The following is an 11,859-nucleotide window of genomic DNA, read 5'->3' on the forward strand; positions in this document are numbered from 1 at the left end:
TCATTGATTTAGAAGTGTCCAATAAAGATGATTATGTTGGGCTATTGAGAATAGGTTTATTTCGTCTCATAATTCGAGAATAGGCATGTGGAAGGCTGAACGTAGAAAAATGTATGCATATACAGTGTTCTTTAATTAGAGATCAAACCTAAATTTTGAGATTGTGAAAATGAAATTTACATTTTCTTTTAATGGGTATGGACGCTCAGGTTGTCTCCATGAAATTGTTGGCAAACATGGTGATTGTAGTAGGTACTCCCATGGGACCAAATATCCATGAAGACATACTCTCTAGAAATGCATAAATGGGTTTTTCAAGTGCGTGTATTGACCGTTGTGATCATACTAGATTGCAATAAAACGATCGTTTAAGATTTTGCACTTGATGACACGACTTCTTTCAGTTGTGTATGTACAGATAACTATGGTTGATGACAGTGGGTGGCTGACTATGAGTCTATTACGGACTAATGACATAGTTTCACTCCCGTTGCCTTTCCACGGTTTCAGAACTAGTCCAAAAGAGAAACCATTCATTGCAACATATAAGACAGGCCACTACGTTCCTGGGACAGACAGCATCTAGAGGGGTTCCAGGACGATCTGCATGCCGTGTTTTGGCCTAATGGTAATGGCAGTTTCAGGGGCGTGTCTGTAGTTGCGAGAGAGACTGAAATGGAAGCGCTGCAAAATTGCAACCATGATCACTTTTGCTTCAAGGATTGCGAACGACTGGCCGATGCAGATGCGGGGTCCGACTCCGAAAGGTAGGTATCCGAACGGATGCTTGCATGCCTTGGAAACTCCCTCACTAAATCGCTCGGGCCGAAACTCATCCGCGTCATCTCCCCACAGCTCCTTGTCCCTGTGGATACAGGCAACGGGAATCGAGAATTCCATGCCTCGGGGCAGGGTGAGGCGACCCAATTTGAAGTTGTCTTCGTGGAGAGCAAAAACGCGAGTCGTTAGTTCGGGAACTGGTGGATACAGTCGGAGAGTCTCGTTCAGAATCATACGCAACTGCAATATCAAAGACGAGTTAGATAACTGCTTAAGACTGACACTTGCATTCGGGATCTGTCCTTGACAAGGATGAAAGTGTCTTACAAGCCTCATTTTGTTGAGATGATCTGCTTGTGGTTCCACAATGTTCGCACCGAGAATCTCCAACACTTCTGCACGAACTTTTTCTTGCCATTCCGGATACAATGCTAGCAGCATCATTGTCCACGCGAGAAGGTTAGCTGTTGTTTCATGTCCGGCTAAGAAGAATGTTTTGCATTCGTCTTTGATCTGCTGGGTAGTAAATGGAACGTCGCTCTTCTTGATGTCTTGTCCATCCCCAAGCATTAGACTCAGCAGATCCGTCCGAGCTCCTCCTCCGCCTTTGGCAAGTAGCGTCATGCGTGCTTGGACTATACGAGAAAGTTCTCTGTCGATGCTCCTTTCGATTTTCCAGCACTCCAAATTAGAAGGAACGGGAAGAAACCTGTAAATCCGAGTGAAAATCCTTTAAAATTTGGGAGTGAAAGTAATAGAAAGGCCTGCCATTGGATTGGAGGATGAATCGCCCGTCCTACCTAAACCCGGGGATCAGCGTGTTGGCTAAGGCCTTCTTCAGTACAAGACGAAGAAGCAACTCCTGCTTCTCAAAGACACCTTTTCCATTCGCGTAGTCGCTGCCAAAACTCGTGCGCGCGAGAATATCTGCGGTTACATCTTTCAAATGCTGTGCAACCTCAATCTCCGCAGATCGGCCGCCCGAACATCTTACGATGTTATCCCATGCGTTAGTCATCTGCAATGCTGAGAGATGCATGTCGGCGACCATTGCCTGCGAAAAGGGTCTCACAATCGATCGCGTACGTGAGGGGAGTGAACGCACGATAAAAGATGGTATACCCTGATGAGCTTCGACTCAGAGAAGAAAGCGCTCCAAATTCACATGGGCAAACGATATACCTTGAGCTTCTCGGAGAAGAAGGCGGGACGAAGAATACTGCGCTGGTTGTGCCAGTCGTCTCCCTCTGCCAATATTAATCCATTGCCGAACAATTCGTGAAAGGCCCTCTGGGAAACCTTCGACTTAGAATAGCTTTTGAAGTCGTTCGCAAAGATCTGTTTGATGTCGTCCGGGTTGGTGACGACAAGTCTGGGCTGGACACCCCACCAATAAACGAACGTGCGCACTGTGCATGCCCAAAAGTGAACAGTTCAGTATGACAACCAGGCGCAAGAGAAAGCAGTGGCGCAGAGGGAGATCGAGAGCCCCAGCGTCCAACTTATATTGAGGAGGAGATGAGAAGAGATGATACCGGAGAATTGTTGGAAAATGCTGGAGTAGAAAGGCTGAATAAGAGGTAAGATGTGGTGATGGGAGGGGGAGGGGAGGTCAGAGAGGTTGGCGAGTTGCTTAGAGCGGAGGAGAAGGAGCGCGTTGCCAGTGATGAGGCGGGGAGGGAGGACGAGGAGGCCTTGTTGTCGAAGGGTGCGAGCAACGGAGGAAGGGATGAAGAAGTGGGAGTCGAGGAAACGATACAAGAGCACTAGAACTACAGAGATGGCGACAACGAACGAGATGGTATCCATTGCGACTACGTATTTCGTCGTGAGGATATTACACACACACACATAATTATATGGACACACATATAATTATATGGTTGGGAAGAGGCTTGTTCTCCCTAGTGTTTGATCTTCTCCTTTAAAGGGAATTGCATTTATTGGTCCACGTCCAAGGCTTTATTTGTTTGATGTTTTCCTCCCAAGGGAATTGTATCTATTGGGCAAGGTAATTGTATCGGGCAAGGTAATTGTATCTATTGGTTTGTGTCAAAGGCCTTCTTATTTAACAAGTGGGAGAAAGAGAGAGAGAGGGAGACCTGAAAGTATTAGGGAATTTGAGAGAGAAGGAGATAGAGCTCAAGGATATAGAGAGAGGATTTGGGCCTCCACACTCGCCCCATAATGCTCACCAAAAAATACAAGGCTTGGGCAAGACTCTTTTGTACATGAAAAATAGGAATAGCTATGCTTGCAATTTTACATTGTCATGTGTTTACAAGAAATATTGCTCTCGATGAGTCTTTGTACAAAGGACTGTGTCATGGCCTTTTCAATAATTCAATTATGCCTTTACAATGTGTTAAGTACAAATGGCCAATCCTGACATTCACTTGTTTGAATGTCCGATTCATGGTCACTTGTTGCTTGGGTGTCATCTTCATTCACTCTCGTCTGACCACCATCATCTCCAGTTTTTATTGATGCTTGAATGGTATTGTCATGGGCATTCTTCATTTGCGCTATCTCCTTCTACTTCCTCCAAGTAGTGTGCATCTTTAAAAACTTCGTAATGTGCGAAATAATTGGTAGCGGTATTTTTACTTTTTCTTCTACATCGTACCCATGTGCTTCTCTATATTCTTTGTCCTTGATTTCTAGGATACTATGACTGTCTCTGTGGAAAGCTTTGAAAGTGCTTCATGGTTTGGGACCCATTCCTTTTTCAGACAACCAATATAAAGTATATTGTTACCCTGGTTCTCCTTCCTACCCTTTGGCTCATGCCATACTGTTGTAAATGTTGCAGCTCTCCCTTGGTCATCCATGCTGTGACATGAAGTTGAGGGTAATAAACTTCACGTACCTCTTCACTTCCTGCTACTTTCAAACTGAGTGATAGAGATATTTATCACTGGGAAAGGGACATTAAAAAGAAGCTTTTATACCAAGAGAACACACCATACTTTCCTCCCTTGGATGAGAATGAAGATGATAACATCCCAAGTGATGTTGTACTCAAGCATTGGGAGAAGGAAAGGATCAACGCAAGCCATAATCTCAGCAAGCTGGTCTGCGCCAAAGAGAAGAGTGATACGTTATTGAAAGAAGATGTTGCGGCTCAACATGATATGAACTGATATATATCGAGGAGTTTGAAGGGGTGGATTGGGTCAGATGGGTAGGTTCCGAGGAAACATTGCACCTCCATAGACACCTTTACACTTAGCTCAAAACACTTTCCAAACTGTCATAAGACACAGAGACCCATAACTTTCAGCAGAGATATGATATAAAATATTCAAACACATATTCAAATGCATCTTGAAATGGGCTTCGCTCTGATATAAGTTTCATAAGAAACAGAGAAGCGATCGGAAAGATATGGGCAGTTTACTAGACGGGGGTAAAAACTGTGTGAAAAAGAAACAATCACATATAGAAAGTCATAGATTTTTGGTCTGAAATGTAATACAATAACTAAAGACATAGGATGATGATCCTTTAAGAGAGTTTCGTGCTAAGTTTTGTCCAAAATCGGATGATGGAGCAAAAAGTTATGAGCAAAATACTGATAGGGGGTCAAACTGTCATGAAAAACACCTACTCCTTCTACTGGTGCTGACTTGGGAGAATACTACCTCCATGCTTAGACTTCATCAACGATCCAAGTCCCATAGAGGTCACCTAGGAGGGAAGGAAGAGATTCCTTTGTGGCTTGGGAAATAGATAAACCATGTATGCGCAATGAGCAGCCAAATAGACAACACTTTTGAGCACTGTGGAAGAGAAAACAATGGAAAAATGAAAGAGATACTCAAGAGAGAGAACCGGAAGTGACCTTCATTACCAATAGAGTGAGACTCCACTCCAATGCAACTTAAAATACTACAAACACAAGGGAGAAGAAGAGGTTTCATACATACAAGAGGGAGCGGAAGCTCCAAGACTAGTCCATAGAGAGAGAATAAACTAGAGAGAGATGGACTCAAGAGTCTACATAAGAGAATGTCTACAAGAGGGAGAGAAGTCTCATGGAAGAGGCTTGAGGAGACTAGAGCTAAAGCAACATGAGGCCTAATGGTGGAAGAGATGTTGAACAAGGGAGAGGAGGGCTCCTTTTATAGAGATTTTATCACCCTCCTTCACCCATTTACAATTGTTGCCCGTAGATTCCTTTCCCCATGAATCACATAAGTCCATATGTCACCATCCATGTCCTTTTTGGCTACTCTTGCCATGTGTCCCATCAAAAGATGCTCAAGACTTTTAAAATATTGAGAAAGTCAAGAGTCTTCCCACATGGAGCCCATAGGGACCCTCTCTTTTCCATATGTCCATATCCTCCTTATTCCACATAGGAATTCTAAAAGGATTCCTCTTGACCCCACACTCCTCCACATGCCTTCCACACGCTTGGCATGTGGCCTCTCTTATATTATTGGAACACATGGACATGAGGCCACCTCTTTATATGACTCACTCTTCCTATTTTCTAAAAACCCAATAATATCCCATACACAAATATCACTCTGTGTATGGGATATTATTGGGTTTTTAGAAAATAGGAAGAGTGATATTTGTGTATGGGATATTATTGGGTTTTTAGAAAATAGGAAGAGTGAGTCATATAAAGAGGTGGCCTCATGTCCATGTGTTCCAATAATATAAGAGAGGCCACATGCCAAGCGTGTGGAAGGCATGTGGAGGAGTGTGGGGTCAAGAGGAATCCTTTTAGAATTCCTATGTGGAATAAGGAGGATATGGACATATGGAAAAGAGAGGGTCCCTATGGGCTCCATGTGGGAAGACTCTTGACTTTCTCAATATTTTAAAAGTCTTGAGCATCTTTTGATGGGACACATGGCAAGAGTAGCCAAAAAGGACATGGATGGTGACATATGGACTTATGTGATTCATGGGGAAAGGAATCTACGGGCAACAATTGTAAATGGGTGAAGGAGGGTGATAAAATCTCTATAAAAGGAGCCCTCCTCTCCCTTGTTCAACATCTCTTCCACCATTAGGCCTCATGTTGCTTTAGCTCTAGTCTCCTCAAGCCTCTTCCATGAGACTTCTCTCCCTCTTGTAGACATTCTCTTATGTAGACTCTTGAGTCCATCTCTCTCTAGTTTATTCTCTCTCTATGGACTAGTCTTGGAGCTTCCGCTCCCTCTTGTATGTATGAAACCTCTTCTTCTCCCTTGTGTTTGTAGTATTTTAAGTTGCATTGGAGTGGAGTCTCACTCTATTGGTAATGAAGGTCACTTCCGGTTCTCTCTCTTGAGTATCTCTTTCATTTTTCCATTGTTTTCTCTTCCACAGTGCTCAAAAGTGTTGTCTATTTGGCTGCTCATTGCGCATACATGGTTTATCTATTTCCCAAGCCACAAAGGAATCTCTTCCTTCCCTCCTAGGTGACCTCTATGGGACTTGGATCGTTGATGAAGTCTAAGCATGGAGGTAGTATTCTCCCAAGTCAGCACCAGTAGAAGGATTAGGTGTTTTTCATGACAGTTTGACCCCCTATCAGTATTTTGCTCATAACTTTTTGCTCCATCATCCGATTTTGGACAAAACTTAGCACGAAACTCTCTTAAAGGATCATCATCCTATGTCTTTAGTTATTGTATTACATTTCAGACCAAAAATCTATGACTTTCTATATGTGATTGTTTCTTTTTCACACAGTTTTTACCCCCGTCTAGTAAACTGCCCATATCTTTCCGATCGCTTCTCTGTTTCTTATGAAACTTATATCAGAGCGAAGCCCATTTCAAGATGCATTTGAATATGTGTTTAAATATTTTATATCATATCTCTGCTGAAAGTTATGGGTCTCTGTGTCTTATGACAGTTTGGAAAGTGTTTTGAGCTAAGTGTAAAGGTGTCTATGGAGGTGCAATGTTTCCTCGGAACCTACCCATCCGACCCAATCCACCCCTTCAAACTCCTCGATATATATCAGTTCATATCATGTTGAGCCGCAACATCTTCTTTCAATAACGTATCACTCTTCTCTTTGGCGCAGACCAGCTTGCTGAGATTATGGCTTGCGTTGATCCTTTCCTTCTCCCAATGCTTGAGTACAACATCACTTGGGATGTTATCATCTTCATTCTCATCTAAGGGAGGAAAGTATGGTGTGTTCTCTTGGTATAAAAGCTTCTTTTTAATGTCCCTTTCCCAGTGATAAATATCTCTATCACTCAGTTTGAAAGTAGCAGGAAGTGAAGAGGTACGTGAAGTTTATTACCCTCAACTTCATGTCACAGCATGGATGACCAAGGGAGAGCTGCAACATTTACAACAGTATGGCATGAGCCAAAGGGTAGGAAGGAGAACCAGGGTAACAATATACTTTATATTGGTTGTCTGAAAAAGGAATGGGTCCCAAACCATGAAGCACTTTCAAAGCTTTCCACAGAGACAGTCATAGTATCCTAGAAATCAAGGACAAAGAATATAGAGAAGCACATGGGTACGATGTAGAAGAAAAAGTAAAAATACCGCTATCAATTATTTCGCACATTACGAAGTTTTTAAAGATGCACACTACTTGGAGGAAGTAGAAGGAGATAGCGCAAATGAAGAATGCCCATGACAATACCATTCAAGCATCAATAAAAACTGGAGATGATGGTGGTCAGACGAGAGTGAATGAAGATGACACCCAAGCAACAAGTGACCATGAATCGGACATTCAAACAAGTGAATGTCAGGATTGGCCATTTGTACTTAACACATTGTAAAGGCATAATTGAATTATTGAAAAGGCCATGACACAGTCCTTTGTACAAAGACTCATCGAGAGCAATATTTCTTGTAAACACATGACAATGTAAAATTGCAAGCATAGCTATTCCTATTTTTCATGTACAAAAGAGTCTTGCCCAAGCCTTGTATTTTTTGGTGAGCATTATGGGGCGAGTGTGGAGGCCCAAATCCTCTCTCTATATCCTTGAGCTCTATCTCCTTCTCTCTCAAATTCCCTAATACTTTCAGGTCTCCCTCTCTCTCTCTTTCTCCCACTTGTTAAATAAGAAGGCCTTTGACACAAACCAATAGATACAATTACCTTGCCCGATACAATTACCTTGCCCAATAGATACAATTCCCTTGGGAGGAAAACATCAAACAAATAAAGCCTTGGACGTGGACCAATAAATGCAATTCCCTTTAAAGGAGAAGATCAAACACTAGGGAGAACAAGCCTCTTCCCAACCATATAATTATATGTGTGTCCATATAATTATGTGTGTGTGTGTAATATCCTCACGACGAAATACGTAGTCGCAATGGATACCATCTCGTTCGTTGTCGCCATCTCTGTAGTTCTAGTGCTCTTGTATCGTTTCCTCGACTCCCACTTCTTCATCCCTTCCTCCGTTGCTCGCACCCTTCGACAACAAGGCCTCCTCGTCCTCCCTCCCCGCCTCATCACTGGCAACGCGCTCCTTCTCCTCCGCTCTAAGCAACTCGCCAACCTCTCTGACCTCCCCTCCCCCTCCCATCACCACATCTTACCTCTTATTCAGCCTTTCTACTCCAGCATTTTCCAACAATTCTCCGGTATCATCTCTTCTCATCTCCTCCTCAATATAAGTTGGACGCTGGGGCTCTCGATCTCCCTCTGCGCCACTGCTTTCTCTTGCGCCTGGTTGTCATACTGAACTGTTCACTTTTGGGCATGCACAGTGCGCACGTTCGTTTATTGGTGGGGTGTCCAGCCCAGACTTGTCGTCACCAACCCGGACGACATCAAACAGATCTTTGCGAACGACTTCAAAAGCTATTCTAAGTCGAAGGTTTCCCAGAGGGCCTTTCACGAATTGTTCGGCAATGGATTAATATTGGCAGAGGGAGACGACTGGCACAACCAGCGCAGTATTCTTCGTCCCGCCTTCTTCTCCGAGAAGCTCAAGGTATATCGTTTGCCCATGTGAATTTGGAGCGCTTTCTTCTCTGAGTCGAAGCTCATCAGGGTATACCATCTTTTATCGTGCGTTCACTCCCCTCACGTACGCGATCGATTGTGAGACCCTTTTCGCAGGCAATGGTCGCCGACATGCATCTCTCAGCATTGCAGATGACTAACGCATGGGATAACATCGTAAGATGTTCGGGCGGCCGATCTGCGGAGATTGAGGTTGCACAGCATTTGAAAGATGTAACCGCAGATATTCTCGCGCGCACGAGTTTTGGCAGCGACTACGCGAATGGAAAAGGTGTCTTTGAGAAGCAGGAGTTGCTTCTTCGTCTTGTACTGAAGAAGGCCTTAGCCAACACGCTGATCCCCGGGTTTAGGTAGGACGGGCGATTCATCCTCCAATCCAATGGCAGGCCTTTCTATTACTTTCACTCCCAAATTTTAAAGGATTTTCACTCGGATTTACAGGTTTCTTCCCGTTCCTTCTAATTTGGAGTGCTGGAAAATCGAAAGGAGCATCGACAGAGAACTTTCTCGTATAGTCCAAGCACGCATGACGCTACTTGCCAAAGGCGGAGGAGGAGCTCGGACGGATCTGCTGAGTCTAATGCTTGGGGATGGACAAGACATCAAGAAGAGCGACGTTCCATTTACTACCCAGCAGATCAAAGACGAATGCAAAACATTCTTCTTAGCCGGACATGAAACAACAGCTAACCTTCTCGCGTGGACAATGATGCTGCTAGCATTGTATCCGGAATGGCAAGAAAAAGTTCGTGCAGAAGTGTTGGAGATTCTCGGTGCGAACATTGTGGAACCACAAGCAGATCATCTCAACAAAATGAGGCTTGTAAGACACTTTCATCCTTGTCAAGGACAGATCCCGAATGCAAGTGTCAGTCTTAAGCAGTTATCTAACTCGTCTTTGATATTGCAGTTGCGTATGATTCTGAACGAGACTCTCCGACTGTATCCACCAGTTCCCGAACTAACGACTCGCGTTTTTGCTCTCCACGAAGACAACTTCAAATTGGGTCGCCTCACCCTGCCCCGAGGCATGGAATTCTCGATTCCCGTTGCCTGTATCCACAGGATCCACAGGGACAAGGAGCTGTGGGGAGATGACGCGGATGAGTTTCGGCCCGAGCGATTTAGTGAGGGAGTTTCCAAGGCATGCAAGCATCCGTTCGGATACCTACCTTTCGGAGTCGGACCCCGCATCTGCATCGGCCAGTCGTTCGCAATCCTTGAAGCAAAAGTGATCATGGTTGCAATTTTGCAGCGCTTCCATTTCAGTCTCTCTCGCAACTACAGACACGCCCCTGAAACTGCCATTACCATTAGGCCAAAACACGGCATGCAGATCGTCCTGGAACCCCTCTAGATGCTGTCTGTCCCAGGAACGTAGTGGCCTGTCTTATATGTTGCAATGAATGGTTTCTCTTTTGGACTAGTTCTGAAACCGTGGAAAGGCAACGGGAGTGAAACTATGTCATTAGTCCGTAATAGACTCATAGTCAGCCACCCACTGTCATCAACCATAGTTATCTGTACATACACAACTGAAAGAAGTCGTGTCATCAAGTGCAAAATCTTAAACGATCGTTTTATTGCAATCTAGTATGATCACAACGGTCAATACACGCACTTGAAAAACCCATTTATGCATTTCTAGAGAGTATGTCTTCATGGATATTTGGTCCCATGGGAGTACCTACTACAATCACCATGTTTGCCAACAATTTCATGGAGACAACCTGAGCGTCCATACCCATTAAAAGAAAATGTAAATTTCATTTTCACAATCTCAAAATTTAGGTTTGATCTCTAATTAAAGAACACTGTATATGCATACATTTTTCTACGTTCAGCCTTCCACATGCCTATTCTCGAATTATGAGACGAAATAAACCTATTCTCAATAGCCCAACATAATCATCTTTATTGGACACTTCTAAATCAATGAAAGCAAACATAGCATCACAAAGATGTTCAAACATCCATATAATCTTGAGAATCTTAAGGGATGCACTACTAAAACAACCTACATGTAAAACATGGATTCAAGGGCTCCTATTTAAACCCCTACTTGCATATGATCCCCAAGCCTCCCCAAAGCTAGCCTTCAATTGCTTGGTAGAAGCAAATCAAAGATGAAGAGACAATGATGGATTGATTCACCACTCCGCATCACCTACTTTCAACTAAGTTGATCTATGGGAGCTGGCTAGGTTGGATTGTTGTAGCATTATTACCATACACTTAATGGCACTTCAATTACCAAGACAACAAACATGTTCTTGCTTTTTCCATTTGATCTTCCAAGAAGTTAGACACATTCTGTCCCACCCACAACATCCAGACTAGAGATCGTCGGACTCTCGTCGGATATAAGTTCCTTTGTGTATTACTCCTATGCAAAATTTAATGCAACTCATTGGAGAATGATGAATTTCATAGATAGTTATAAGAACTTTTAGATCTAGGCTACAAATGACGCTCCTCCTCCCCATGCACCTCTCTAATCATTCTAGTGCCAAAACATGATGGCTCTTATAGATATGTACTATTATCTATAAAAGCTTTCTGAGGATAGATGATCTATGGACCAAATTCAAGTAGCAAGTCTGTTCACCAAGGGTCAATGCTTCTACCACATGGAAAACTACATTTAAGACTAGGCAGAATTGAGAGTTATATATTTTGAGGTTGATAATGACCTCGGGGAATCCATTCTTCAAACATGTAACAAATCACATTTGAATTGAGAATCACGGTCATAAGCTTATATATAGAGGTCGGAACCTTTTTAAAAATTTCCAGTCTTAAATTTAAGTTAGGGAGGCTGTGCATCACTTAGGATGAAATCAACATTAGGGGAATGTCATGGAAATTGGTATAATCTAAATGCACTACTACTACAAGACACAGGCTGCTTTTTGACACCAATACCGACGCTAAATATGAAGAAAAAAATTTAACAAGTGGAAAGTGTCAAATATTCCATCGGCATGGATGTCACAAAGAAACCATTGGTGCGAGAGTCGATGTCACCATCAATAAAATATGCCCGACATTGTCAGTATGTGCGCTAGTGTAGGCGTCGGTATATACCAACACTACCGTGTTGGTACAGGTGTCGGTAT

At 43.2% G+C, this 11,859-nt stretch overlaps 4 protein-coding genes across 4 annotated transcripts; 2 read left to right on the plus strand and 2 right to left on the minus strand.

Moving 5' to 3' along the window:
* Positions 1-480: 480 nt before the first annotated feature.
* LOC147900781 (cytochrome P450 72A397-like) lies at positions 481-2,561 on the minus strand. Its single transcript, XM_087376066.1, has 5 exons — positions 2,316-2,561; positions 1,963-2,189; positions 1,581-1,834; positions 1,108-1,489; positions 481-1,020 (listed from the first exon to the last, which is right to left on the minus strand). The coding sequence occupies exons 3-5, from the start codon at positions 1,829-1,831 to the stop codon at positions 583-585; spliced, it is 1,071 nt and encodes a 356-aa protein (XP_087232192.1). The 5' UTR covers positions 1,832-1,834; positions 1,963-2,189; positions 2,316-2,561; the 3' UTR covers positions 481-582.
* LOC147900782 (cytokinin hydroxylase-like) lies at positions 1,942-2,589 on the minus strand. The gene is made up of 2 exons (XM_087375744.1): positions 2,316-2,589; positions 1,942-2,189 (listed from the first exon to the last, which is right to left on the minus strand). Exons 1-2 carry the CDS (start codon positions 2,587-2,589, stop codon positions 1,942-1,944), a joined length of 522 nt encoding a protein of 173 aa, XP_087231870.1.
* Positions 2,590-8,081: 5,492 nt separating this feature from the next.
* On the plus strand, positions 8,082-8,729 carry LOC147900783 (cytokinin hydroxylase-like). Its single transcript, XM_087375745.1, has 2 exons — positions 8,082-8,355; positions 8,482-8,729. Exons 1-2 carry the CDS (start codon positions 8,082-8,084, stop codon positions 8,727-8,729), a joined length of 522 nt encoding a protein of 173 aa, XP_087231871.1.
* On the plus strand, positions 8,110-10,199 carry LOC147900784 (cytochrome P450 72A397-like). The gene is made up of 5 exons (XM_087376106.1): positions 8,110-8,355; positions 8,482-8,708; positions 8,837-9,090; positions 9,182-9,563; positions 9,651-10,199. The coding sequence occupies exons 3-5, from the start codon at positions 8,840-8,842 to the stop codon at positions 10,095-10,097; spliced, it is 1,080 nt and encodes a 359-aa protein (XP_087232232.1). The 5' UTR covers positions 8,110-8,355; positions 8,482-8,708; positions 8,837-8,839; the 3' UTR covers positions 10,098-10,199.
* Positions 10,200-11,859: the final 1,660 nt, after the last annotated feature.

Source organism: Dipteris shenzhenensis, chromosome 6, assembly GCF_047967505.1.
Source record: "Dipteris shenzhenensis isolate YYH24624 ecotype China chromosome 6, Dip_SZ_1.0, whole genome shotgun sequence".
NCBI classification, from domain to species: domain Eukaryota; kingdom Viridiplantae; phylum Streptophyta; class Polypodiopsida; order Gleicheniales; family Dipteridaceae; genus Dipteris; species Dipteris shenzhenensis.

Bases quoted from the DNA above. Each gene is read 5' to 3' on its own strand.
- LOC147900784 (XM_087376106.1), top strand. From the start codon at position 8,840: ATGGTCGCCGACATGCATCTCTCAGCATTGCAGATGACTAACGCATGG. The intron at 9,091-9,181 runs GTAGGACGGGCG...TCGGATTTACAG, and splicing joins ACGCTGATCCCCGGGTTTAG to GTTTCTTCCCGTTCCTTCTA. The intron at 9,564-9,650 runs GTAAGACACTTT...TTGATATTGCAG, and splicing joins ATCTCAACAAAATGAGGCTT to TTGCGTATGATTCTGAACGA.
- LOC147900782 (XM_087375744.1), bottom strand. From the start codon at position 2,589: ATGGATACCATCTCGTTCGTTGTCGCCATCTCTGTAGTTCTAGTGCTC. The intron at 2,190-2,315 runs GTATCATCTCTT...GGGCATGCACAG, and splicing joins CATTTTCCAACAATTCTCCG to TGCGCACGTTCGTTTATTGG.
- LOC147900783 (XM_087375745.1), top strand. From the start codon at position 8,082: ATGGATACCATCTCGTTCGTTGTCGCCATCTCTGTAGTTCTAGTGCTC. The intron at 8,356-8,481 runs GTATCATCTCTT...GGGCATGCACAG, and splicing joins CATTTTCCAACAATTCTCCG to TGCGCACGTTCGTTTATTGG.
- LOC147900781 (XM_087376066.1), bottom strand. From the start codon at position 1,831: ATGGTCGCCGACATGCATCTCTCAGCATTGCAGATGACTAACGCATGG. The intron at 1,490-1,580 runs GTAGGACGGGCG...TCGGATTTACAG, and splicing joins ACGCTGATCCCCGGGTTTAG to GTTTCTTCCCGTTCCTTCTA. The intron at 1,021-1,107 runs GTAAGACACTTT...TTGATATTGCAG, and splicing joins ATCTCAACAAAATGAGGCTT to TTGCGTATGATTCTGAACGA.